The 27,742-nt window shown below is 41.6% G+C and overlaps 1 protein-coding gene across 1 annotated transcript; it reads right to left on the bottom strand.

Moving 5' to 3' along the window:
* Positions 1–1,176: 1,176 nt before the first annotated feature.
* On the bottom strand, positions 1,177–27,420 carry LOC119917235 (sprouty-related, EVH1 domain-containing protein 2-like). The gene is made up of 6 exons (XM_038737449.1): positions 26,859–27,420; positions 11,994–12,186; positions 11,712–11,880; positions 11,141–11,205; positions 5,126–5,284; positions 1,177–4,854 (listed from the first exon to the last, which is right to left on the bottom strand). Exons 1-6 carry the CDS (start codon positions 26,882–26,884, stop codon positions 4,072–4,074), a joined length of 1,395 nt encoding a protein of 464 aa, XP_038593377.1. The 5' UTR covers positions 26,885–27,420; the 3' UTR covers positions 1,177–4,071.
* Between the last annotated feature and the right edge of the window lie 322 nt (positions 27,421–27,742).

The following is a 27,742-nucleotide window of genomic DNA, read 5'->3' as shown; positions in this document are numbered from 1 at the left end:
ACAAGCCACCCATTCCTGTAAACTTCACTGGGAAGTGAGCACCAGTGCTCTGTGCACCCAGAGAGGGGCCACGCTGACCCCATTACACGAGTAGATATCTTAAATGTTTGCACATGTGGACTATGATGCTGTTTGCAGCCGCTGAGCTGCTTAGCAGGCCCCCAAAAGCCCTCAGGGACCTTCTTTTTCTTCTCTTCTCTCCCTCCTCCTTCCCTCTCTCGCGCTCCATCATTATCGCCCACATGCTTTTCCAGAGACATCCTGAGTGAAACAGCTCGACGTCCTCGATGGCTATCACATGTTCCTGCTGAGGAGGGAGGCAGCAGGGGAAAGACATCTTGAGGAGAATATAAATGCTGAGGTTATTTTCAATGTGCATTCCTTCTTTAAAGATTTTAAAACATAATAAGAAACATCAGACAATTTTTTTTTTTATCCTGCAGCTCTCCATATGAGGTCATGGTGACATCCTTTCTCTCTAGAATTTTATTACTCTGTGATCATGCTTTATTTGTTTAACAAAACCTGTTTAGGGACTTTATATGTGGCTTCAAACAGCTTGTTGAATGTTGAGGAGTCTGTCATTGTTCAAAATATATTTTCAACAAACTATGATACTGAATAAGTGTCCCCCAATAAAGCAATCATGATACTAACAACGATCTTCTTAGATTTGCTTTGCCATAGAAATGGATATTTAGTTTTAGCCATTCATTTTAAACATGTTCCCCTGAGGTTTATGACCAAATACGTGGAAAACTAATGCCATTCCCATGAACTCTATTTTGTTAGTGCTAATTAGCTTACGCACTAAACTAAGATGTTAAACATCAGCATGTTAGTATTGTCATCGTTAGCATGCTGACAGTAGCAGTTAGCTAAAGCACCGGCTAGCATGTCTAGTTTTATCCTGTAAATTTCTTTTATGATTTACTTTAATGTTTTTATTGTTTGTGTCTATTCCTGGTATTTCTTTAGACAAATTCTGTTCCATTAATTAGCTGAGATTTAATGCACTGACAGAATACATTACTAAAATGGGAAGAACATGGAGGTAAATGATAATGGATGCAGCAGAAAAGCTGAAAAAAATGCATGTGCCTTTTTTGTTTAATAGCAGATATTTGTGTTGAAGTACCTTTAATCCGAGAGTAAAACTGAAGCAGCAGACTCGCGTATGGATTCACTGTTTTATTGTCATTTTATTGGAGGTGGAAGGTAAGACACACATTTCACTTTAGTTTTCTCACAGACCTGGCCACCCTTCAGTATCTACACAAAGTACTTCCTGTTCCTTCTCAAAAGCAAGAGCTACAACCATTGTACGTGTTAAAAACAGTTATTTAAAAAAAAAAAAAAAAAGAAATAAAAAATGTACAACATACACTTGATATATATATTTTATATATAATATAATTTTCGCTCTTTTTTTTTTTTTTTTACAGAGGTAAAAATACTAAGCGTAAAAAAATTGGGTCTAATTCATTACAGGGAGTCATTTCTTTCATTTTTTTCAATTTAAATACACAAGTAGATAAAGAGGATGCGTTCAGGCACTTGTAAATGGCTGACATGTGAGAACATGCTCAAACACCAGACGAGACAGAGAAAAAAAGATTAAACGCTGACACACACACACACACACACACACACACTCACTCTCTCTTTCCAATCTGATTGGCCCCGTTCCTGATTCATCACATCATCGAAGGATCTGATTAAACTGGATAGGTGTTAGTATGTGATAGCATACTCAGCTGATCCCAGTTGCTTTGGATCAAGGAGCAGGAGAGGGGAAAGGGATGTGGGATACACACACACGTAAACACACCAAGGACGTACATACAGGCACACAGGACAGGATGTTCTTTTCCAAAGGGACCCTACAGATATTTCTTTGTCTTTTTTAAAAGCTTATTGTGTTTCTTCCTGGTCACATCCCCAGCGCTGCCGTCAAAGATGCATAAAGCACCCGAGCAGTTGTCAGCAATTCAGCGTTGTGCTGTCAGTGTGAAAGGCGTGACTGGCTGACTGAGGTGTTCCTCAAACAGCAGGTGACACAGGCAGCGTTTTTACTTTCCTCCAATGCATGAGTTTGTACTTCGACACACCCTCTATGACCCCACAACAAAACAACTTTGATGGTTTCTTTCCTAATTCAGTCGAGTTGTTGTCGAACATCTGGCGTTACTCTTTGTGTGCACGATGACGAACCAAATCTGGCATGGAAGGGGAAAAATGCTGTAGGAATAGTGCACGCCAGTCACACGTGACTGTTTCAGCAAGTTACTAATCTCCCATTTTAAAAAAGAATACCTTGGCCTTAATGGAATGATTTGACATTTCTGGGAAATACTCTGCTTTTTTGCTGGAGCTTCCCTGGCTCTGTCCGAAGGTTAGCTTAGCTTCATATTTAACGCACATACAGGACAATGCTTTCGATCTTCTCATCTAAATCTTGGCAAGAAAACGAAGACAAGTATTTCCCAAAATGTCAGATTATTCCTTTTACAACTCAATAATGACATGTAGGCTTATTTCTGATAAAGTGTGAAATACCTCACCACATTGCTCTAGTGACACTGCACATGTCAAAAGGTCATTCCTAACTATGTTCTTGTAAAAACATGTTTTTTTGTATTTTCACTTGTAAGGAGGTTTTAATACCTATATTTGTTTTTATATGGTATGTTTTTGTGGGGTGATTGGATGTTTTAAATAATTTTGAACACAGATCTTAATGAATTGCATTCATTAGACCCTTCAAATAACCATCAGTTATGACTTTGCTGTTCCACAGGTGTGACTGGTAAGCTCAACTGGAGGGTGGGGCTTAAAGAGGGAAGCTGATTGTACATCGCAAGCAGAGTCCCTAGTTTATACACTTCATGAGATCTTTTTAAAATAGTTACTTTTCATTACAAAAATAGTTTAAACCAAGTTTAAAAGAGTATGTGGTGAGGCTGATTGCTGGGACAGGGGTGAAGTTTGGAGCAAGACTCCACATTTTAAGGCATAACGGGCACCAACTTTAACGGTATCTCCGATTGATTTGTCAGTCCTTGATGGGACAAAGACAGCTTACTGCGGTTCTGCAGAGAATGAGGAACTCTGAGCCTTAAAATCGCAAACTGCTTTGAGTGCATGTTAGGTAAAATAAGCCAAAAAACTGACTGGACTTCTAAGACTGGATGGTTTCCTGGTTTGGGTGATAGTTTAGGCACTGCTTGAAATAACGTGAAAGGAGCAGGGAGACGTATGCGAGAGTATCATAAGCACTCATTCAGTGAGTAAATCACAGCCCAGCACCCTTTCGCTGGTAGACCAATTCAGAGAGAAAATAAATAGGATAAAAACATGAATCTTTGGGATATTAGAAGATTAAGATGAGTACCACGTTTGTTTCAGTGAACAAAGAAGATGTCGATGGTGGAGAGCTGTGTAGACTATATACATGAGCTTTACTCTAAGCTGCAGTACAGACAACTAAAGGAGACACGCATGTTTTAAGCATGCACATATACCATTCTCTCTCACACGCGCGCGCAAAGAGGTGTAGTGTCTGATTTCTCTTGTAGCTGGAGTTGAGCTGAGCGGGCCTGATATTGGAATATAAACAAAATGGCCACGCGTACATCGAAAGGAGAGAAAAAAAAATACAACAAAGAAACAATTCAAGTTCTTTGACGCAAAGTCAGTGTACAAAGTATAAAGTACCTGCATATGTGATACATGACGTATAAGTCAGCTATAAAAAAAAAGGCCCCCTGAAAAAGAGTACTCTCTCACTAGAAACAGAGCATTAAATGGCCACGTGGAGAGCTGAGAGAACTGTCTGCCGTAAGGGGGAGCTTATCTTCCCAGGCCGTTCCGAAAATGCACCAACTGTTTTTTTTTTTGGCTTATTTCAGTGTCTGGAATTTGTAGAGAAACCCAGAGAAACCAAGGCAAGAGAGCGAGCAGCCATGACCACTTGTCCCCTCTGTATTTCCCCATCCTTCCCTTTCCCTGTGCTTGTGTTGGGTTTAGGTTTTTTGTTGTTTCCTCCGAGAGGTTTCCAAGCGCGGCTGCTCAGCTCAGGGCTTTGTGTCGGCCTCCGCAGCAGCCACACCTGAGCCCCGCCCGATGGCAAGCGTGGAGAGGCGGGTAGAGGCAGAGGCAGGGCGCCACCAGAGACAGACCAAGCAGAGCTAACCAGCGTGAGCCGAGTCGGCCTCCCCCGCTGCCCTCCGCCCCGTCACAGGAGCAGGGGTCTGAGTAGTCCCCTTCTGGGTCGGACATGCAGTGGTAGAGCATGGTGTCTGCCAGCCACATGCAGCTGACCCGCCGGATACACGCCCGCACAGGGTCTGGCGCATCCTGGCACCGCCCTCTCCGGTTGTCGGATGTGTAAAAGGCCTCGCCGCAATGCTCACACTGAATGCGCTCCACCCCGTCCTCCTTCCGCCCTTTCCCTCCATTGGTTGACGGAGAGGAGCTCGGAAGGAAGGAACGGGGCTGGGTGGAGACCACAGAGGAGAAGCCTTGGTGATACGAGCCGCTGTGGCTCTTATTGACCAAGGGTCCGAGGGCCGGGTCAGAGTCTGAGGGCGACAGGGCCGGTGCCAACGGATAGGTGTAGTCATGCTTCTGCGCCTCTGTCTTGGAAAAATGGACGTAGGAGTCTTCCATTTGGATGAACTTGTCACGCACTGTGGCGTGGCGGTAGTCCTCGTAGCCCGTGAGCCACGGGCGATCGTACTGACGGCCAAGGTGACGCTCGGGGGTTCGTTCCCAGCTGCGCTCCCGAGGGTTGATACGGACGATTTCCTCGTCCTCCTGGAAGGTGACGTGACGGGGAATCCGAGACAAGGGCTAATGAGAAAGACAGAATTAAAATTACACATTGCTGGCAGTTATTAACACATTTTGGTCAGGTTGGCAGTAAACCACAATGAGGTTAATTTAATCTTAATCCTGTTTCAGTCTAATAAATACCTAAACAACAACCATGTTTCACAATAAACGTAATAGTCTGCAATGTTTGCTCTGAATGTTTATCAGTTTTTATAAATCAGAACATACCATTTTGGAAAGAGCACCTGGTCCTCTGCTTTCTTGGCATCGCTAACGTTCTTTGTCTCACCTGGTCTAAGAAGTAGTGGTCTGAGAGCCGGTAGGGGTCATGGAGGTCGTGGCGATGTCCCAGCATGCACTTGTGTCTCTGCGGAAGGGGCGAGGACTCGAGCGGCTGCAGAGAGCTCTCCAGTTTCTGGGAGGAGTTGGATGAGCTGTCTGTGGTGTTCTGAGGGGACAAACAAACACAGGATGCAGGCTTAACGCTGCACTTGGATTGGATACGCAAAACAAATAGAGAGGACGCAATGATTGGACAAACAAAAACAGGAAGCCTCGGCGCAGCTCTGATTGGGAAAACAGGAAGTGCGAGCTCTGTTTTTCGAGCCACTTGATGCACATTTGGATCTCTGTGTGCGAGTGAAACTTTTATTAACATCTGAACAAGAAAACATAAAACAGTCACTAAGAAAAACATTATAGTAATCAAACTTTGGTTTAAAATTCAATATGTGGCCTACGGGAATCCCATCCCTTTATCGTGGCGACGTGATGACGCCAATGCATTTGGCAGCTGGAGAGGTCTGTTAGTCAAATAAGTCCAGCGGTTATTGTTTGCTGCTTTAAATATGCAGTAAGAACTGTGATGGGCATCATCTGATTTAGCAACAATATTTAGTCGACCCCCATTAAAACAAATGGGGTGGACAAAATATTAGAAACACCTCAGTAGGCTGTATCACAATAGAAGTCAATGGCAGCACCAACTACATCCTCCAGATATAACGATACAGGTTAATCAACACCTCACCTCCTCATGAAGGTAGGATTTATGGTAGGACTGAAAACAGTGACAACTCAACTTGTTATAAATTCAAAGTGACATCTTCAAATTAAAAATACTGAATTTACAAACTAAAAAAGTAGTAAATACTCACATTAGAGAGGCTGGAACAAGAGAATATTTGGTGTTTCTTGAAATCAATTATCAAAAATATATTGTTTAACTTTGGCTAATCTTTAATTCCACAAACTGTTTCAGGACTCAAATGGCAGCTGTTAAATCCACTTTAACGCAATATGTTTTGACAGGTTAGAGAAATATTTTTCATGCTTTAGATAAGAATGATGATATTAGAAAGCCAGCGTTCTATCACACACAGTTTTCACTGTATCACCTTCTTTGGCCTCGGCCCCTCCTGTTCATCAACCTGTCCTTTCCCCCTCAATCTCACTTTCAATACATTTCACCTTTCTAGTTCTCTTTTCCACCACTCTGTGTGTGTGTTAACAGTATCCTGTCCCCTTTCCGCTGAAGGCTGTCAGGGCTTCACTCCAACTCAAACCTTGGCCAGACACTAGACAAGCCATGTAGCGCTCAGACAGACAGATTTCAGACAGGCACACTGTGGGCCAGCATCTGTGGGGTGTCACAGTGTACCAGCTAATAGGCAGGTCGTGAGGACCACTGTCTCATCATATCATCTCTGCATTTGTTTAATCTTGCTATGAGTAACTCAACAGAGCCACAGAAACGTGTATCAAAAGGTCAACAAGCTTGTCCGCCAAAGAAAAGTTTGGCCAGCATCTCACAGAAGTTATGAGATTTCTGTGCTTCCTATTTTCCGTGCTGATGTGATTTCATTCCATGAAAAAAAAAAAAACAATTTCTACCTGACAAGCACAAAACAGATGAGACATTTGAATCCAGCCATTATATAAAATGTTCCCAATTCATTTTAACTTTAACTTGATTCTGTACTTAAGCTTCAAGCTAAACGCTAACACTAGTGTGGCGACATGCTTTAAATACTCTTCAGCCATATTTTCTTGCAGAGAAACTTCTTTTATATTAATATCATTGGATGGATGCTAGGCTTTGACAGACCGGTCTCAGTGTGTGAGAGTTAATGGTGTCCTTTCAAACTAGCTTCACTCATCCACTGGTTCAAATCAAGGATGTCTTCTGTCTCCACTGCTTTATACTATTTACACAAACAGCTGTCAAAGTAAATACCAGAACAGACACACTATAAAGTTTGCTTGATGATTCTGTTATACTAACCCTCCTGGAAAAAGAGGAACTAGGGCATGGGCCAGTAGCTAATGACTTTGTGTCATGGTCTAAGGAGACTTTTCTTGAGTTGAATGCATCTAAAACCATGAGCGTGATCATTGAGCAAGCTTTACGCTACATTTCACATTCACCCCATTCATACACATTGGTAAAGATGGGCCACTGTCAGTTAGCATATCACCCCAAGAAATCCTTACAAATGTTTAGAAATTGACCCCATGTGTCAAAATCTGGCACTCCAACAAGCATAAAACCAATGCTGTGAATTATTTGCAGGAGTTATATGACCCAGATCTGTCTGTCTGTCTGTCTGTCGAAGCTATCCCTATTATATCCTGCTCCCCACATGGATACCACCATGCTGAGAATTTCCCCCAGCTTTCTTACAAAGCCCTCAGAGCAGCCAGCCAAAAATAACATAACATGCTGCCTCCGCTCCAGGCCCCGCCCCCCCCCGGAGAAGACATTACCAGGGGAGGAGCTGATATGGTTTAAAACCAGTCCGATTCTGGCCTCCACGGCTGCAACTAATTCAAAACACAGACCAGACTTTCTGCTGCAAGCTCAAACTGCACAATAGGACAGAGAGACAGAGGGAAGTTGAGGGGGAGAGTTTATATATCTGGACATCCTCACTCTATATATTCTGGCTCAAGGCTGGACAGAGGGCATTTCAAGTTATTTTCTGAAACAAAACATGTCCCGACTCAAAGCTCAGGAGGATTCATCCTTCAACAGGCCCGTCTCGTTCTCCTGGGATGAGCCCAGAATTGCTTCAAGAGCTTTTACTCCCCCCTGTTGTGAATGAGCCAAAATAGAGACAGAGAGGGGAGACGTGCAGAGGAAGGGTTGGGTTAAGTTTAGGTTTGGCGTACGAAGAATAATTTAGGGAAGTATGTCCATCCTAGCTATCCCCCTCCGCAGCCGCCCCACCATCCTCAAAAGCTGTAAATCAATGTATCCCATAGTTATTAACATGTGATTTCAGTGTCATTGTTAAATTTGACAATCTGATGGTTCTCCACAAGAGAAGATGATGGAGGCTTGCTGAATCCCATTAGGAAAAGGAGTGAAATAAAGAAGCTTTGTATCTACATTGCATTGTTTGGTCTCAATAGGATGCCTCATATGCTCTATAGACATATTTGTGAAACAACTCAATGCTCTGTGGAGGACAGACTATGACCACCAGGTAGAGGAAAGCAGAAATGCATACAGACATACAGACAGATAAAATGGACATAGTCTGCAACAAAAGCAAATCCAGGCAGTACTTATTCATACCCATATTCAGTCATAACTCCAGTAGGGTTGTGACACAACAAGCCGACCATCGCCCACACTTTTTCCAGTGTGTCCGGCACAGTTTGTGCTAGTCGGGGGTTTAGCATGTTAAAGTTATGGAAGTAGTCGGTGAAGAGTAGATTTCTGTACAGGCCTAAAACAGACAACGCATACACATGTCTTTGTGCCAGTGTGTAATATTTAGGAGGATCTATTGACAGAAATGCAACATAATATCCATAACTATGTTTTCAGTGGACTTACATAATGAACTGTTATGTTTTCATTACCTTAGAATGAGCCCTTACATGGAAGTCACCATACTGCACCGCAGTATGTTTGTTGTAATGTTTCTATTGTAGCCCAAACGGACAAGCTGCTCTTTGTCACTATGTTGAATATGTATGAAGTAGTAGTAGTTGTCGTCGTCTGGTTTGTTAGAAGTAAGAAGCGAAGTGAAATTTGGACAAATGGAGGACCACATGTATTATCACCATAGCTTCTCCTATGGCTCTTGGAAAGGGAGGGGTAAGCGGTGAATGAGCTGTTGATTGCACGTTGCAACGTCAACACTAGATGCCACTAAAAGTTACATACTGAACCTTTAAGACTCAACGGGACTCGACTGGTACTGCCAAACCTGATCTCGACCTGATATTGAAAGCGACAATGTTGCTGTATTTAATTAATTACCGATCACATGCGACGGTTTGTCTACACCCTTTTGTTCTTCTCACTGGACTTGGTGAATCTGTTGCAACACATGACATGTATCTATGGAAGCTGATGACTGACACGGGCAAAGAGAGACATTTCTTAATATTTGTTTTTTCTAGACTACAGGCTAGTAATTCCTCTCATGCAGGAGGAGAATGTATGTGCGGGTCTTAAAAGCAGACATGATGAATGCAATGTGAAATATTTCTTCAGTAAGCATTTGTTGGTGCTCGTTCTTGGTGTGTCAGGGCCATAATTGCTTTATTATGAGCTTCTACAGAGGCTTTAACTTGAATAGATGTGAGCGGCTGAGTCTTATTTCGGGTGAATACAGCAGCTTTTTAAGCAACAATACCAAGAGATTGTCTTGGATTTGTTGCATTGAAAGCTTCTACTTTCCTGAAAACCTAATGCTCCATTTCAGGGATTTCTCCACCCTCTGACAGCGATGTAGCCTCCCTCCACCCCTCCCCATGTGTTTGTATGCGTCTCTGTGGTGGCTGTACACTCCCAGCAGAGCACCTATTAGTCTTGGCCCTTACAGACAGCTTGAGTCAAAGATGAACCACGAGGCACTTCCTCTCGTAAATCAGCGGCCCTACACTAAGCTGGGAAACAGCTGCTAGCTGCTAGTTTGGTGGCGGCTCTCTTTTTCAACAGAGGGTGGGGGCGGGGGGAGGTTTTCACCAGGAGAAATCGAGGTGGTGGGATACAGGATGTGACCTTGTGACCCAGCCTGCTGCTCCTGGTGTCAGATTACAGAGTGGGGGGACGGGGACCTTCATGCTAACTAAAGGTAGAGAGGCCCTGACACACAAATCACACACACACACACACACACACACACACACACCTACTGTGTCAGGTATAGTGACAGGGAAGGGATCCTGAGTGAAGTCCTTAATTCATATACTTTCTGATACACGGACAAAACCAAGTCTTGAGATTTTTTTGGATGCAGAAGACTCCTCTGGGGTTTAGGAACCATGGTTTATCCCAGTGCCTGCCACTACTACTTCTTATTTTAATTAGGAATCCTAAGGATGTTAAGATGCAGACAGGAGATGTTGAACAAGAAACTGAGTAGAAACTGAGCCACAGTCTGACTACTAGGAGAGTATTGCAACAGTCAAGATAACATAACTAGAATCTATATATAAGGGTGTATTTGAAACCACAAACGTTGGTGTTGGTGGGGGCATGTTGCTTAAGGTACCAGGTGGACATCTGATCCAGGAAGTCCGGATTGATAACGTCTATCAGACGCCCAAAACACAGCACAACAGTCCTCACAGACATGATTTTACAACTCTGGAAAGTTATCAAGGCGGTAACTATATTATCTTTCTTCCTGACAATCACAAGGTAAACAGTAGAAATACAGGGTTCAAGTTATAAAGTAATCTTAAGGAATGTGCGCCTGCATGTATGTGACTGATAAAGCAGTATCACATAACTTTTTCGCCAAAGCCCATTGAGTTAGCACCATTAATACTGGATGGATGGATCCAGTAATCCAGCCTTCCTAGATCGTTATAATTGTCTGTAACTGAAATTACAGCTAACCAGCAGAGGGTGTTTGCAGTCTGAACGACCACAAATAATGGAGGCAAAGCAGAATGCCATTCATTGCGAACTGAACCTTGGAATAACATCTCGGTGCTGCCCCCACTGCGACTCGAGACTCAAAAATGGGCGAACTGAGAAGAGTTCAACTTTATGCAAATGTCTTCTGACGCACAGGAGCGACAGCCTGCAGACAACCATTATTTTTATTCTCTTGGAAAACGGAAGCACAGAGTTGTTTTCTACTTCAACTCAATCATCAATTAGCCTTCAAATAGACACATCATAGTTATTGTACTGTGGCCCCTTATTTTGTCAGTTGATGCAGCATATAAGAAGATTTGTGGCAGTTACAACAGGCAAGTGGTTGTTGAAATAAAACAGATGAACCTCTATAAGACATTACTCCAATATGGATACTACATGAATGTAGGTGCTTACAGTAAAGACGTCGTCGTCGCCCAGCTCGCCCTCATTCTGGAGTGCTGTGGAGGACGTTGTGGAGCCTAAAGGGAAGAAAACAGGAATATCCTTTCATTCAAGGGTCCAACACTTTACTAGATGATGCATTTGTCAGCCAGGGAGATATTAAAATAATACGGGAACATCTGGGTGTCTTGTCAGTCATCAACCCCAGTGGAGTTTAGAGCAATTAGCAATTTAGTCCAATTCAGGAGTTCACTCACTTCTCTTTCTACCTTTGAAAAATGTTAGTCCTACAGTCGCATGATTTGAACGTACCGTTCACTGGTACTATCTGGTTCAAAACCAACATTTGGGAAACAGATTTCAAAGCTGTAGTATGTGAGTTTCTTCACATGGTCCAAGTTCATTCATGTTCTCCCCAGGACTAAGTGATTACACCTTATTCATTAATTAGTTGAGTGTTCTCATCTTTATGTGCGACATCTGTCTTCATATTAAACTCCTTCAACATTAATTTTACATTTAAACAGACATGAACAATGTTTTAGTCATAACTAAGATTTCATCATCTTTGAGATTGTCTTACCTTCTGCTAGGTCCTCAATGGCTTTCCGTACCCCTCTGTCAAATGCTCTGGCGTCAGCTGGACTCTGGAAGGACAGGCCACACTTCCTGTCCTCCACCTTCCAATGGTGAAATGTGGGCGTTGCTATGGTGTACACAAGGTCCTTCCTCAGCGGACAGTCCAGGATCACCTGTTAATCAGACATATATCAGCCAATCACAACAGGGAGAATTCCTTATCCATATCTTATCCTTAAATGAACTTTGAATGACTTTTGTTGATGCATATGTGTGCGTGTTTTACCTGTTTATCCCGCAGCCGCTCACCACGGATGAGGAACTGGGAAAAGCTGGAGGCCGGCATGGGCGCCAGCTCCGGTGGCAGGAGGCGGCACACCCCAACCCTACTCAGAGCTCCCCCGTCTTGGGCCAGCCAGCCGCCGCTCGAGTCGTCCCGAGTCATCACCACCGCTTTCACACGCACGATGTAGCTGTCACTGAATAGAGAGAGAGAAAAAATTATTTTTATTACGAATTATTCTTATAAGTGATTGTTTTTACATTAGAGTATACCGTAATTCAAAGGTTCCACTAGCTGATAAACCTAAAGATTTAACACTTTTGTGACAAAATACTACCAAGGATGTGTGTAAAGATATTGCAGGAGGTCAATCAAACTCAAACACTTTCATTTCAACTTTTCATCTGCTCATTATATGGTGATGAAACCAGTTTTTGGGATAGAGAACATCTTTAGGGCAATGCTCCGTCTCCATTAAGTAAATTATTTGAATTTTGGATAACAAACCACCAGGTATGAGAGCACCGACTCAAATGAACAGTAATGGGGTTTTCCTACAAGCTTTAAATTGGTGAAACCAGCTAAATGACTGCCCCTATTAGTCAAAATCACTTTTGTTTGTAAGTATGTACGATGAAATCTTTTAAGGCTTTACCATATAAAAATTTCTTGCAACTCTTCTTCAAAATACTTAGCATCACCTACAAACTTAACTTCAAGAGAATTGTGAGTTATGCTAGTAAATATGTCAGCTAATAATGAAAGCATTAACAAAAAAAAAGCACAGGATGTTTGAATCAACATTAGGGAGCATAGCAAGCTCAGAAAAACATGTTTGGTTGCAGAAAATATGCACGACACACCACCTACTGACTGTATGTCAAAGGCATCATGAGATTATTATTTTGTTACAGTATGGTATCCAGTTTGACTTGTATCAGGCAAGACATCAGTCGCAGAGAAGCCACTACTTCCTTCCATAGTGAAACCACAGAAAACATACAGAAATGAATATCTATGAGATAATATCAATATGTGGTGTTCTCTGTACCAATACAAAAAAAAGAAAACGCAACTACACGAATGATAGGTGTATCTAATCCATGGGAACAAACAAAAAACAAAGAAAGGCTAGTGCTTTTATCTCAAAATCAGCACCTCAGAAGCTACGAAGTAGGAAAGTAAAAAAGTGTATATAAGGCCTTAAGGAAACAGAAATTCTTCCTCAGGCAGCAGTTACTGTTTCATCCTGGCCTTAACTTAAAAACTCAAAAATTCAACAATCCTGGAAACTCAAACTTGTCTCAATTTTTCTGGCAAGAGTCTAAGAGTTGCGTTAATGCCACAGCAGTTTATTATAGAGCTGGATTCACACGGTGGCAGAATGTTTGAGGGCGTCTCAAGTCACGACTCTGCCTGGTCCTCGCTGTGATGAGGTGGGAGGTGGTGTTGTACAAGTCAGCACGAAAACACACACTCTTTAATGTAAATGTAGTTTGGTGATGTATTTTCTTTGGTGGTATTTACTCGAACATCCTCGACAACAAGAGATGATCATTCAGTTAATACTTGATCACCAGAAAATGAATCAGTGACAATTTCGATAACCGATTCCTCACAGTGTTTTATAGCGGAAGGGGGCCACCTTGCCAACATGACATGAATGTACAATTTTGTACAATAAAACATTTACGATCAGATTACATTTCACACAGCAAATGCTTACTTATCTTCTTAATGTGGCTGTTGTTTAGGCCACTATCACAGTATCAGGAGCAATTCCTGTGCAATAACCCAGTAACTCTGTCTCTAATCAGCCACCTGTTTACTGGTTCATACTGTTCATATTGTCATATTGTATATACTGTATACCAAATCCACCTACCTCAAGTACACAACACCTGTACATAATACTTACTAATATTTATTCCAGCATGTTTTGCACTATGCTTAATCGCACTGTGTACATGTATGCATATATTATGATAATTTACTCCTGCATCCTTTGCACTCTGCTTCTTTGCACTATTGTCTCAATCTGTCTATATTGTTTGTTTCTGTTTATAGTGTGTATACATTGTGTTCTCTATACTGTAGCCTGTGTCTGATTTTATTTTATCTTATCTATTTTATAATTGCATTATTGTATGAGTAAGCACGTCGTGAGCAATGTACAATCCTGAGTCAAATTCTTCGTATGTGTATGTGGCAAATAAAGCTGATTCTGATCTACTTACTAAATCATGAGACAAGATGAGTCACAATCTGCATGGCTTACCACTTCGGCTAAACATTTTCCTGGGGTAACCCTGTAATTATTTGTAGAAATGTCTGGTGGCCAATTGGTTGTATATACAGTAATGGCAATGTCCCTGGTTCACTTCCTGCCAGGGACATTTGTTGAATGTCACACCCCATTCTCTCTCTCCATGCATTTCCTGTCTGTATCTGTACCGTCTGTTTGAAATTAACTTAAAAACAGTCCCTTATCGAGGAGAAATGTGAAGATTTGTCCACTTCAATAATCATAATCAAATAATTGTCATATCTATATCTGTTCTTTTACCATATTGTGCTGCCCTGGTTAGTGAACAGTGGAGTGACCAGATGCAAATCACACAAACTGACAGATAATACAGCTGCAGTTTAGTCTACATAGCAGTACAAAACAATACATGACAAAAACTCCCTCTGCAGCCAATAGAGTCTTCAGTGCTTATAACATGAGACAATGTGATGGAGGTTGAATGGTAAAACACAAGACATTCTCAAGCATTAGCATGACAGCCACCACCCTCACAGGGACACAATGAACACGCTCACAATCCACATAAATGATCTGACAATAACAGGATGTACCTCTGTGTTTTCCATCGATGTTGCACAATGTGTGTGTGTGTGTGTGTGTGGGCAGGAGAAGGGTGAAGTGAGAAAGAGAAACAGAAAGACAGAAAGGGAGGGAGGGTGAAAGAGAGGCAGGGTGGCAGTGAATGAGAGGGGTGTTGTTATATAATTAGCGTACAGACAGTTCTGGGGATTTGATGTACACACACGTGGCAAAACTGGTTCACCAGCTCCCTCCCACACGCATTCATAAAACTGACTGAATGACAGACAGACTGACTGGATGAGAGCAGACAAACAGATAAGCAAATACAAGGTCACAGGGTTTGTGCTTTTGTGTAAACACACACACACACACACACACACACACACACACACAAAATGCTTACTCTATCCACTTAATCAAATTAAACTTTTCCATTCAGTTATTATAGTATTGTGTTAAGACATTAAAGCAACACTAGCCAAAACTTACAAGGGTAATATTGTTGGCAGACTGGAGATTCTTGATACCTTTTCAAACCACAATAGGCGGAGGCAAAGTCATTCAGGTTCTACCTAGCCACATGGGAATCTTGAATAGCAACAGAGGAATTAATAGAATTCAAAATAGAAATGTTACAAATGTCAATGACCTATTTCCATTATATCATCTTGCAGGCCCAGGCTAACAAACTAGCTTACCTTACAGTTGCTAGCTAGAGGCTACAATGGCTATATAGATTACGAAAGGTCAGCTAGGTTTCTGGAAACTGGATTTTTATTATGATAATAATGGTATTTTATGTCTTTATGCTCAACTACTGTCAGATATTAGACAGCCACATTTACCGTGGTTGATATAATATAGCTAGCTGGTAATATGCTGGTAGAAGAGTGCTGCCTTTCTGGATCACAATGCGTTTGCGCCATTTTTTTTTTGTTTTGTACTGGTTCAAACGCCTTTGCATGATGGAAACAACTAAAGTAATAAGAGCAATTAAAAGAGTAGGTTAGCAAAGGTTATGAACTGACTAATGATACAATTTGGGGCTAGTTATTTAGATAAATTACCCTCATCCACAAATTAACTTGCTGGCCGTGTGTGTGTGTGTATTTGGATGATGTTGGGGTTGCTAAGTATTTAGCCTTATCTGACAACAAAATATTGTAACAAGAGACCACTAAACAGATGTATTTCCTGTAGGAAGTCACAGTTTACATGTAGGTTTTGTAATTTGAATATATAGTAAAAAAAAAAAATTTAGTGTGAAAATCCACACTGCTGCTTTTATATTAAAGTACCACAGTGTAATGGTCAACATGACTCAAACACATGTACCACACATTCACATACGGAACCGCACATTCAGTCTAGCCACATACAGGAATAACACTGAATTCTGCGCTATATAAGCCCATGTGCATAAAGATACACGATACCGGCTATCAGCTCTCTGAGATGAACTTGTCACATTTTGGGCTGTCTTGTGACCCATGTTTAGAGCCCCGTCTGCCGACAGGCCCTGTAATCTGTGGTTGGAACACACAGACAGCCACAACCAGCAGCAATGTGCTACTTTAATACACTTGGGAGTGACCACACATTTTGGCGCGCGCGCACACACACACGGGAGCTTTGAATCTAATTCTGTCCACACAAATGTGGCACGAGGTGCCGCTGCTGAAAAAGGTGACACCCACTTTAAGAAAAGGTAGTTGATACACTATTTATAATCACCTATTTCTGCAGAATTCCCATTTGCACAATCTTTAACTTCATACATACATTTTCCTGAAACATTATGGTTGCACAATATTTAAACAAAAAAAATAAAAAAAAGTGTGTTCCAGGTGATTTACAAGTATCCCTTGCTCAGACAGTGTTATGTTTTAGGGATGCAAGCAATTTTTGTAATCTCTTGTAGGTGGGATGAGGATGTAAAGTTCAGTGATGACTCAGTTCAGAAGGAAGCTGGGGGGGAGGGGGGGGGAGTCAACACCTCACTGATAAGGAACACGCAGGCAATGCATGCATCATATCCTCTACTACTTTAATAAGTTGATTTTAATATCAGGTCAAAGGTACAGGGTGCGTCTTGCCTCTACTTCTTAAGACAGGCACTACTATGGGCCGGCTGTGGCTCAGGAGGTAGAGTGGGTTGGCCGTTAATCGGAAGGTTGGCGGTTCAATCCCTGGCTCCCCCTGATTGCGTGTCAAAGTGTCCTTGGGCAAGATACTGAACCCCGATTTGCCCCTAGTGTATGAATGAGTGTGAATGCTAGTTTCTGTTTGAGCACTTAGGCTCAGTGTATGAATGTGTATGACTGGTGAATGCAGATGTAGTGTAAACTAGAAAGGCGCTATACAAGTACGGAGCATTTACATTTACTATTCTGTCATTACCAGCTGAACTTTTTAACACAACTTCTTTCACTATATCATATTACACATATGTATTGGCAGTTAGAGAAGCGAGCTTGTGAATGGGGAGGTCGCCGGTTCCCTGGACAAATCTTGGTGTGGAAAGTAAACCAAGCAGCGCTTGCCCTCCCTCATTTACCACCACTGAGATGCCCTTGAGCAAGGCCCATAACCCCACAGCTCCAGTGGAGCTGCTTAGTGGCCAGCAGACCAGGCTGCGGCTGTACTGGGCAGCTTCCAGGTGTGAATGTGATCAGGGCCTTCCTGCAAATGAGAGGTTGCTCTCAGTGAAGCTCCCTGAATAAATAAAGGTAAAATAAAAAAATCAAAAAAAAAAAATCACAATTTAGTGTTGCCTGTTGGTGGTCAATGTGTTGTGAATGTTTTTTTAATGTGTCTTTAGAGTACATTTCTGATTTACTACCAGACAACTTCCTCCCACCGTGACTCACAAGCTCCTCCAGCTAGTGTAGGTGCCATTCAATATAATTACAAAGTTTGAGTTACAGCACAGTGAGTATCGTGGCAATCTCACTCACTGCACCAAATTCAACAGACAACAAACATATAAACAGTTTCTTCGAGCACACAGCAGCCATTACCCTCTTCTCGCCCACAGATGTAAAATAGGTTGTAGGTTCCCTACTTCCTTGTTCACAGGCATTTGAATACTTTTTTGGTGGAATGAATGATGCTTCTTACTATGGGTACAATCCAGCACTATTACTGATGCATCATGCCAGTTAAATCTGCAATAATAGACTGTTTTCGTTACTTGGGGCAGCAGAAACAAACGGTTATCAGAACACTGATATATTACAATCTTTTAAAGTTGATATGGCTAATGTTTTAGCAAACTTTTGAAAGACATTCAGCAGACATAGAGAAACATTAGCATTCATGTGGGCACTGTCTTTCCACACTGTCTTGGGAATTGGGTGTCTAAGGCCACTTAGTGAATGCAATCCCCATATTCACCCTCCTTTTAGCTCTGTTTTGGTCTCTATCAACTCGTGAGGGAAACATCTCACTACTATGTTTACCAGCCAGTTGCTAAATCTGTTCTTTGGTGCTTTGGAGGAAGATAGTGTACAGTAGGATTTCAGAATGTTTGTCGTCTGCGGCTGAAAACAATGTTGATAAAAGCGGTGAGACTGGATAACCAAAACAATGAGCTGAAAAGCATTATAAAGCTCTGTAGAGCCGAGGGCAAGTCAGGTGATAATTCACTGTGGGTTCATCATTATGAACACACGTGTTTCACAAACATGTAGTCATGTGATCCATGGTGAATAAAACTTTTTGATTATAGCTGCTTTTAACAAACGCCAGCCATAATGTATGAGAGGGAAGTATTCTTCAGTGGCACTTCTTTATCCTGGCTGTAATGTAAAAACAATATAAGCAAACAGCTAAGTACAGTGAAATTAAACTTTCATCTGCCACAATATTAGCCAATTGGGTGTCTCCCTGTGCTCTGTCAATGAGGTACAAACAATCCTATGTCACGCAAACTCGTAACTGCGGTCTCCTTGGTTTCTGCATTTCATATAGTCATTGCTGCACTGCTATGTTTGAAGAATCCATTCTGTGCTTTTTATTTCTATGCCTGGTCCACACCTTGCAAACAAGTCTGTCTCATAATGAGAAAATAAGCTGTGGGTGGAGTACAGACCTGTAGAGTCCTTTCCAAGCCACAATCGTGCAACGTCAAATTAACTGCAACTAAGTTCCATTTGTTAAATTTGTTTGCCTGTAAGCCATGTTAGCAGCCAGTTTCTGTCCATCTTTACTATGAAAACACAACAAAATTACTGGAATTAATACATTTTTCATATACATATAATGTTAAGAGTGTGTTACTTGGTGACACCTGCAAATACCTGATGTGGTCTGTGTGTAACAATATTGAAGTAAAACAGTAAAGGGGGCTGGAAAGCAGGCTGGTTATAAAGTCTGGAATCCAGCTCATGTGTGACAGATAAAAGGGCCAGTGAGGGCAGCCCAGTCATGTGTGATAAGGGCGGCTTTACTTCCTCTGATAAGGAATGACTGGCCGCACCTCTGCCTGATCAACAGAACCACACACACACACACACACACACACACACAGGGTCCACCTCTCACACACATGCACACTGTTTGCAGTGATCAGGAAGTGACTCAAAAGGAGCTTTACAATCAGGATTATTTCATTATTGTACATTATTCATTATTGTACTATTGTACTTTTGATGCACTGAATGCTGACAGTGCGTGTCTGGTTTAGTTGACTATTGTCAAACTCTATTAGCATGTGTAAGCATGTAACTTGATCTTTTTGACCTTTTATTGACATAATTATATAACAAATAAATGTCTTCTGCTGAAAAGTTCCAGCACTTGTTACAAAAACTATAGTTTAAATAAAGTAAAAATAAATAAATAAAATGTATATGGATTTGACAACATACATAAAGTACGGTATATGCATAAGAATGATTTTCACTGATTCTGGACTAAGAGTTAGTATTGGACAATGTCAAAACTGCAATTCTAAACTAACAAGATGAGGAACTGATCAAAAGTGTGGGCAAAGAGATAGATATTTTTTTTATATAACTACAAATAAGCAGATTTACACAATTGACCTTATTTAAGTAATACAGAGAAACAAAGGAATAGAGAGAGAGAGAGGCAGGATGAAGCGAGTTCATTCACAACAATTGACACTGGAGGCTCCTGGGGGGGGAAGTTTGATCAGTTTTCTGTCAATCAGCTGAAGCTATATGGGACACTCGCATGTCTGGGCAGCACAAGACTCATGCTGCGGGTGTAAGTGAGTGTGAGTATGTCAGTTGATATGGCAGAGAGGTCACTAGGAACGTCAACGGACAACGTCCCATACCCAGCTGACCACACAACACAAGTTCCAACCTTTTCATGGTTATCAACGTCTTTTGGTGCAAAATGGTGTCACTGTAGTTCATCAGGACTCGGGCCTGTGGTATAGAACAAATACTTTCTGTGTGCTTGAAAAAAATGGGAGAAAAGCAAAGCCTCAAAATTACACTGAATCAAGTCAAAGTAATTGTGGAACTCCACATTATTTGTGCAGCCTAATGGCCTATATGAACAAAAAAAATTGGGATATTGCAATATGTTTCACACAACAAAAACAGCTAGCCAATGTGCGAAGTGCAAATGTTAGGGGCCCAATTGTGTTGCCTGTAACTGTACTCCAGGAGAAAGCAGTCATCTCTGCAGCCCCTCCATCTTCATCGAGGTGGAAACCATACTGAAAATAAGCTGATTGGTTCTAAACCTCTTAAAGTGACTTAAAAGCCAACCAAGGCCTTCTGTAATGCCTAATATCCTCTTGTGCTGTGTTACGGCTTTGGGTCAAGTCTAAGTAATGAGGGGCTTTCTAATTCTCTCTGCTTCTATGATTGACATCTGTCACAATGCCAACATTGGGGCGTTTGATCAGGTAGTCTTCGTTTACATAAACTGTCAGTTATCATAGGTTTATCTTGTAATTTCGACAGCCTATGGGCCAGCTCCAGGGTACCAAACCAACTGAAAATGATTTGCATAATGAACACGAGGAAGTCTGTTCTCTTAGGGCTTTCCTAGTCTAAATATGCTGGTGTATTTACAACTACACATGACGGACTGCAACGTTTCCTGATGTTATATGTGATAAGCCTTTAAAAAGCCCGTAATATTTCTCACAATATTATGTGTTGTAGGAAAAGTTTTCATGAAAACATCCAGGTTCCATGAAGCATAAAACTACTGTGAATTGCATTTAAACTAAATGTGAGAGTACAGTTTGAAAGGGGGGCAATTTTTCACCACAATGAACCCTTTTGTGTAGGTGAGATCACAGAAGATCTGAAGCTGTATAAGTGTGACTAAACATAAACCAGGACAGGGGAGGACTGAGACTGACTTGTATGTTGCAGTAATAAACTCTTCAGCAAAATAGTTTTGCATACTGTTAAGCCAAATTATTAAACACAAAATCAAACTAGATGAACTTTTAAACGTGTCCCACGAAATGATTCTAATTCCTTTAAAAGGGAGTATGTGGAAGAAATTTGACATTGGAAGATAAACTAATTTATAAAAAGCTGTTGGCCTGACTGTAGTGTGTGTTTTTAGACAAATCAGAGAGGATAATCAGCCAGAACAACAAAGCATGCCAAGTACAGTAGTCTGCATAAGGACATACATTACATGCACGCAAAGTGTCCTGTATGTGTCCATAATCCAGGTACTACAATGTCGAACATAAGTATAAACCCGAACTGGTTCCTGAAGAAATGTAAGTTCACAGAGGTCATAACAGAAGAGCTAAAAGAAATGTGAGCCTTCAATAACCAGCACATTGGATTGTCGTATATTTGGTGTGACAAGGGAAAAACACAGTGAAGTGAATGAAAACTCAAGCTATTATAATCTTGGTCATCCAGTCAGCTGATGAGCAGAGATTAGAAAAAAAAAAAAAAAAAAAAAAAAAAAAAATCAGGCAAACAATCTGGGTCCATTGTTTGGTCTCCAGATATAAACAGCTCAGGCCATTATATAAAGGCTGCGGATAGCAACCAGTGATGAGCTGCTCTGTAAAACACAGGAAATACTGTGAACTGTTCCACATGATGCGCGTGTGTGTGTGTGTGTGTGTGTGTCCATGTGTGGGTCTGAAAAGGAAGTTCATTTCTGGACATGGAGCATGTGTCAATATTCTCTTTGTTTGTGTGTGTGCGCATTATGCATTTATGCGCTTCAGTGTGATATGAACGTTACTAACATCACATGATACGCTAATTATCTGCATACAACATCATATGGACTCTTTGTTCAGATATGTCCATCCGAATAGACTGCCGCTGTATTTAAGACAATTCTAACAAAGTGACACGTCTATTTTGTAGCACGCTTGTCATGTAATTTGTATTACTGCGGATTGTAATGTTTCTTTTTGGTCGTTCTCTGTGCTGTTTCTTTAAATTTAAAAAGTACGTGATTCATTTCTTAAACGTAATATTACACACACAAAAAAGAAAGAGTGTAAGCTGGTAAATAAGCCTCTCTGAGTGTCTCTTCCCACACTTTCTCAACCACCAGACTATCCCTCTCTTTCCAGTACATACATGTACTCTTTTTAAAGTACATGCAAATGCTGTATGCATAAAATACATTTTATAGTGAAAAAAATTGTTTGACATCAGGAACAATTTCAGCCATCAACAGGAAATGTCAGGTCTCATGGACAATCCCTCAGAATCATTGCAGATAGTCATTTTCTACACTACCAACAGCGTCTAGAGACCACAGTGCAATGCAGCTCCCACACGTGTTGCACTTCAAGTGTGATCAGTCTTTCCACATACTTGTAGAGCTAACAGATGGGTGCCATACATTGGTCCTCTGGCTGGACAGGAAAATAAATTTACTTTAAAACACCTTTTTTTTTTTTTTTTAAATAAAACAGTGTCAGACTCATCTACAGCTGGATTATTAATTTAACAAAATGTGCAGGTGTTACATAATTGAGTGATGCTCCAATGTAGCTACACCTCTATGAATTTACAATACTAACAATTGCTGGTAGAGTAACCTCTTCTACAGTATCTGTAATTTATTACAAGTTGTTCTGACAATTATGCATTGTCTTGGTGATTAACACCACAGTTTATTATAGTCTTAATATCAAATGCTGCCAATGTAGAAAAATGTATGTGTGAGGGACAGAGGGAACATGTAGACCAGCTAACTCCTCACTTCTGTGTTTGCCAGTTGATGAGTGCATTTTGTTCAGATGGATGGATTATATTTCGATGCTACGTTGACCTTAGCTGAATGTCACCGGGCATCTCCTGTCCAATACTGACTGCGCACATGCTGACCCTGCAGCAGTACACACCAGATCAATACATCCTCTCCTCCTGTTGTGACTCTACAGGGTGTGAGAGTACAAGAGAGATCTTGCACTTCTATAAAAAGATAATAAATGTCCTCAAAAGGACTGGTCAAAGAGGGCACATCCTCCAAATTGAGGACATGATGGCTACTGTTATGGTTTAGTTTAGGACATGTAGTCAACAAAAGGCCCTCACAAACAGAACGTGTGTGTGTGTGTGTGTGTGTGCGCCTGAAATCACATTGCCTGCCGATAGTAAAACTGACACGATGATTGCTCCATTGAGCAGGGGAGGCATTCAAATGTGTGCGCATGTGACTCACCCTCTACAGCATCAGCAGAAAAAAAGTTGAACTACAGACATACAATCAATCCTTCAAAAAGTGAGAGAGATAGTGAAATATATAATCTGCTACATGGTCAGAAGAAAGGCTGATTTTAACAATACACAAAAGGTTTAAAAAGGTGTGTACTACCCTCGCCTTACTCCCACAACAGGTGTTTATTTCTGATAAGCAAACCGCAACACCCAAACCAGCAGATAACCGTACATTGATTCAATTCCTTCCAGCAATAAGACAATAAATGCTTTTGTATGAAGCAGCATAGTAGTAACAAAAGGCTATCAACATTTTACAGAGACAAATTTAGTTAAAAAGTTCTGCACAACAATTCAAAAATAATTAGCAATAAAATAACCTGAACTGACCTTGTTGTACCACTGCAACTAAAATACATGTAAACATATGTTAAGTGTTCTTTTACCATTATGAAATTACAGTAACTCATCTATGTTTTAAAACAACACAGTTCAATAAACCTTAAAATACTCTTCCGCTAAGCAACCCATAGGCTTTTAGCTGTTAGCGAGCATAGCTAAGTGACATGAGACAGACGGCAGCAGGCCAATGATAGATGATTCTGTTAAATAAATACATATTTAGATATTAATACTGACTGTGGCCACAGATGTGCAGCTGTTGGAAGTTTGGGGGACAATGCAGTCGAGACATTAGTCAACCAATGAAAATCAAGATATAAACTGACATCGGTCAGTCAAGGGTTATATAAATTACCATCAGCTCAAATTTAAAATGTATTTCTATAGTAGATACACTGTAAATCATTACAGCCCCACTTAGTTATGTCCACTTACTTGTATGTGTTGATTGGAAGTTGCTGCCTCTTTTGCATTTAAGAGAAGTTCTTCTTTAAACCATGGCAAACGTTGAAGCATGGACATAATGAACTAATTATACACTGCAGATAAGTCATGTATTCAAATTCCAACTAAAATACAGACACTTGTGGTAAACAAAGAAGGACTAGCGCCACCGGTGGAAAGGTCAACGGCCTTGTAGGCTACATATGCCTTGTACATGAAAATTAAAACTATTAAAATTTAAAATATGTTTAATAAGTTGTTTTAACTTTTGAGTTAGAACAATGCAGAAATGTATGTTGTTAGAGTTAAGGGAAGCTTTCAAGTATTGTTAAACTATGAAGGTAAAACAAGTTAAATCAACTAGAAAACAATGTTGAGACAACTAGAACATTGTAGTTAAATCAACTTTATGCCCTTTAATTTGTAAGTTGAAACAAAGGCAATCTTCGTCGTGTTGACTAGCGTTGTCAAGGAACAAGGTGAACTTGCATTTCCAAGTTAAACAATTTCAATTTAAGTAAATAGTAAAGGTTGAATAATCTTAATAAAATTATTTTAAAAATCTTCAGGAGATAAAATATTTTCCAAGAATTTGGTAAAAAAAAAAAAAATCTTCCCATACACCACAACTATTTCACCATTAAAATTATAGAAAAGTCACAATATGCTAACAAAACCTCTGCCTGTTATTTGCTAGGAATGAACTTGAGTTGCATAGACTTCAAGAAAATGGAAATCTTTACGTGACAGTCATAAAATAGTATTACAGTAGTATCAATGAACCCTGTCAGTCTTATCAGAGGACAAAAAGCTGCTGAAAATCAATAAACCGGCGTCCTTTGAGCACGTCGTTACGTCGTGGGCGTGGCCCAATTTGCACGTCACGCCATGAGAAAAGTATCCCTACTAGACCTACACGTCATCAACATAGAAATGCTTCATTCATTAGGATTTCATGGTTAACGCGACTGTTTATTAGGAAATATATGACAAAGAAAGGCAATAATATATATGTACTGTCAGGGAGGAACATGGAGGACGTTTAAATACTTTTCACTCCAAGACACCAAGAGTGAATTGCAGTTGGCCCCAGGTTGTGCCTCTGCTAAAACATGAGGCACAAACAAGTGGCTAGGTTTCAGCACTTTTATCTTGGCCCTGTCTGCCCGTGGGACCGGGGACTGACAGACACAGCCTCTGTAAGCTGGCCCCTTGAGCCGAGCACGGCCAGTAGTCATGAATGGGGGGACGCGCTGAAGGTTAGAGGGCTTTTATGAATGAGCCGGCGTCACGCCACAGCAGCGCAAACATCCCTTCACGGTGCCCTTCGCCCTTCCACCCGCGCCGACAGTGATCTGTGCAAGACAGGCATTCCTACCGAGCACAGCCCCGTGCAGTCTGACAGAGACAGACACGTTGTCGATATACGCTAATGGAGTTGTAAAAAAAGGCAACCTGGGAGCCAATCATTTAAACGCTTCTGGCTCGTCTGCTCATATGTCTGCACATTTTCATTTGAGCCTTAAAAAAGACCGCATAGCCTACATTAAAAAACAATTTAATAATCTCCCTGGTGATCTATTCGTGTTTGTTTTAACAATAGCACCCACATAAGGACAGGACTACACAGGCGCCTGCCACCTGCCCAGCATTAAATCCAATTCAGATTAAGCTACAGGCTCTTGGTAAAAAGATAATTTTAAAGCTCCAAGCGCTTCCATATAGGCCTAAGGTATGGGTGCCGTATAAACAGGTCCGTGGGCCTACACATTGTGCTCTATATTAGCTACGTTTTGCAAGACGCACCAGGACGACCCACGGGTCTGTCTGACAGAAACAGACAGATACAAGCTTGCGAGGCTCGACTCGAAGAGAAACAGACGCGCATTTTTTTCAGGGAAGTCGTCGTTTACAATCGGTATTTTTTATGAATGGAGCGCGGTAGGCTATGCAAATGAGGGCGATTGAGAAAGAGATGGCGGATGAGGCATATCGGATATCTCATATCCTGTGAGACTTCCCCCTTCGGTTGGAAGCAAACATACAGATGTGGCCAAATCGCTTCTGTAAACGCCGTCGGGTTTTTCTTTTTTTAACTTCATGCACAAACAAGAGGTGAGCGAGCTCGCTGCTGTTTTGTGTATTTATATATAAAGGTGCAACTTCTTCGGCGCGTGTAGAGTTTTTAAGTTACGCTGCAACAGGGCCTGCTTTCTCGCTTCAGATCCTTTCAGAAAATGTTTCCGATCCACCCACGCTTATTCCCCTCCTCCTCCTCCTACTCCTCTTCTTTCTCTCTTGCCTTGTGAAGACTAGTCTACACCAAAGTGGGGGCCCTAAAAATTCTCTTCCACAGCACTGTCAATGCATTGCTTTACACAAGCATCAAGCACCAATAAGACAAAATGCAAAACACAGGCTACATGAAAAGCAGTTTTGTGGGGTGTTTTAGGCTGCAAATTCCACCAAGTTGCCCGATTCATCTCCAACTTGTAGGCACTGGGAGAAGCCAAAAAAGACATACAGAGAAATCGCCACAGTACTTACTCGTTTGGGTGTGTTTCTTCTATCATTTTCTCGTTTCACCTCAGGTAATGTACCACGGCGGTTGCATACTTTTCGCTCGTCATTCTTTCACCGCGTCTCCTCCGATTTTGTCTCCAATTCCGCATAAATCCCCCTGCGCCTTTGTGCGAGTGTCGGCTCTCCGGCTTGCCTTCGACAGGTCTTGCCTCTGTCTTCTTTTCCTCACTTTCCCCCTCTTTCTCCCCCGGAGCCACCCAGTTTCTTTTGGATCGCGAATGCCCCTGTAGCCTAACTTTAATACCCCATCGCCTTCAGTAGGTAACGTAGCCTATACAGATAGTTTGGTAGCCGAATCCAGCTCTTCTCTTCGCCCCCCTCCCTCCCCAAACGCACGCGCGCGCACACACACACACACAAGGCACACTCTCCGTTTTTAAGTCCTAAGGCGCATGTTTTCACCGACGACTCCGGTTCCAATTGTGCGTAAAAAGCGCGTCGTCGCTGTTGTTACCGAGGGGTGGCCCCGCTAGAGCCCCATCTCTCTCTACTCCATGTTGGATTGCAGGCAGCCGAGCTGCTCCAACGACGCCGGGGGAGGGAGGGGGAGGGGGAGGGGGAGGGGGAGGGGGGATGGGGGGGGGGCGGCGGCGGAAGCGGTGACGTCGGTCTACATTTTGGTGGAGGGCCCACGATGGCTACAAGCCGTATGGGGGCCCTTGATAAATGACCCCCCTCCGTGCTTTCACTTCCCCGGATCCTTGATTTCAAATCCGGACATGTCACCTTTGTTCTCAAATGAAAATCCTATAACTTCCTGTTGGGATATTAGCCTATAGATAGATAAGAATTACAAAATACAACAGTAAGCTCGCCAATCAGCGCATGAGGCAGATTATAAATGGCTA

The sequence above is a fragment of the Micropterus salmoides genome, unplaced genomic scaffold (assembly GCF_014851395.1).
Source record: "Micropterus salmoides isolate LMB-PRFRI ecotype aquatic unplaced genomic scaffold, ASM1485139v1 Ms_hic_scaffold_22, whole genome shotgun sequence".
Taxonomy (NCBI): Eukaryota; Metazoa; Chordata; class Actinopteri; order Centrarchiformes; family Centrarchidae; genus Micropterus; species Micropterus salmoides.
The sequence above is the reverse complement of the archived record's forward strand: the minus strand, read 5'-3'. Positions and strand labels throughout refer to the sequence as shown.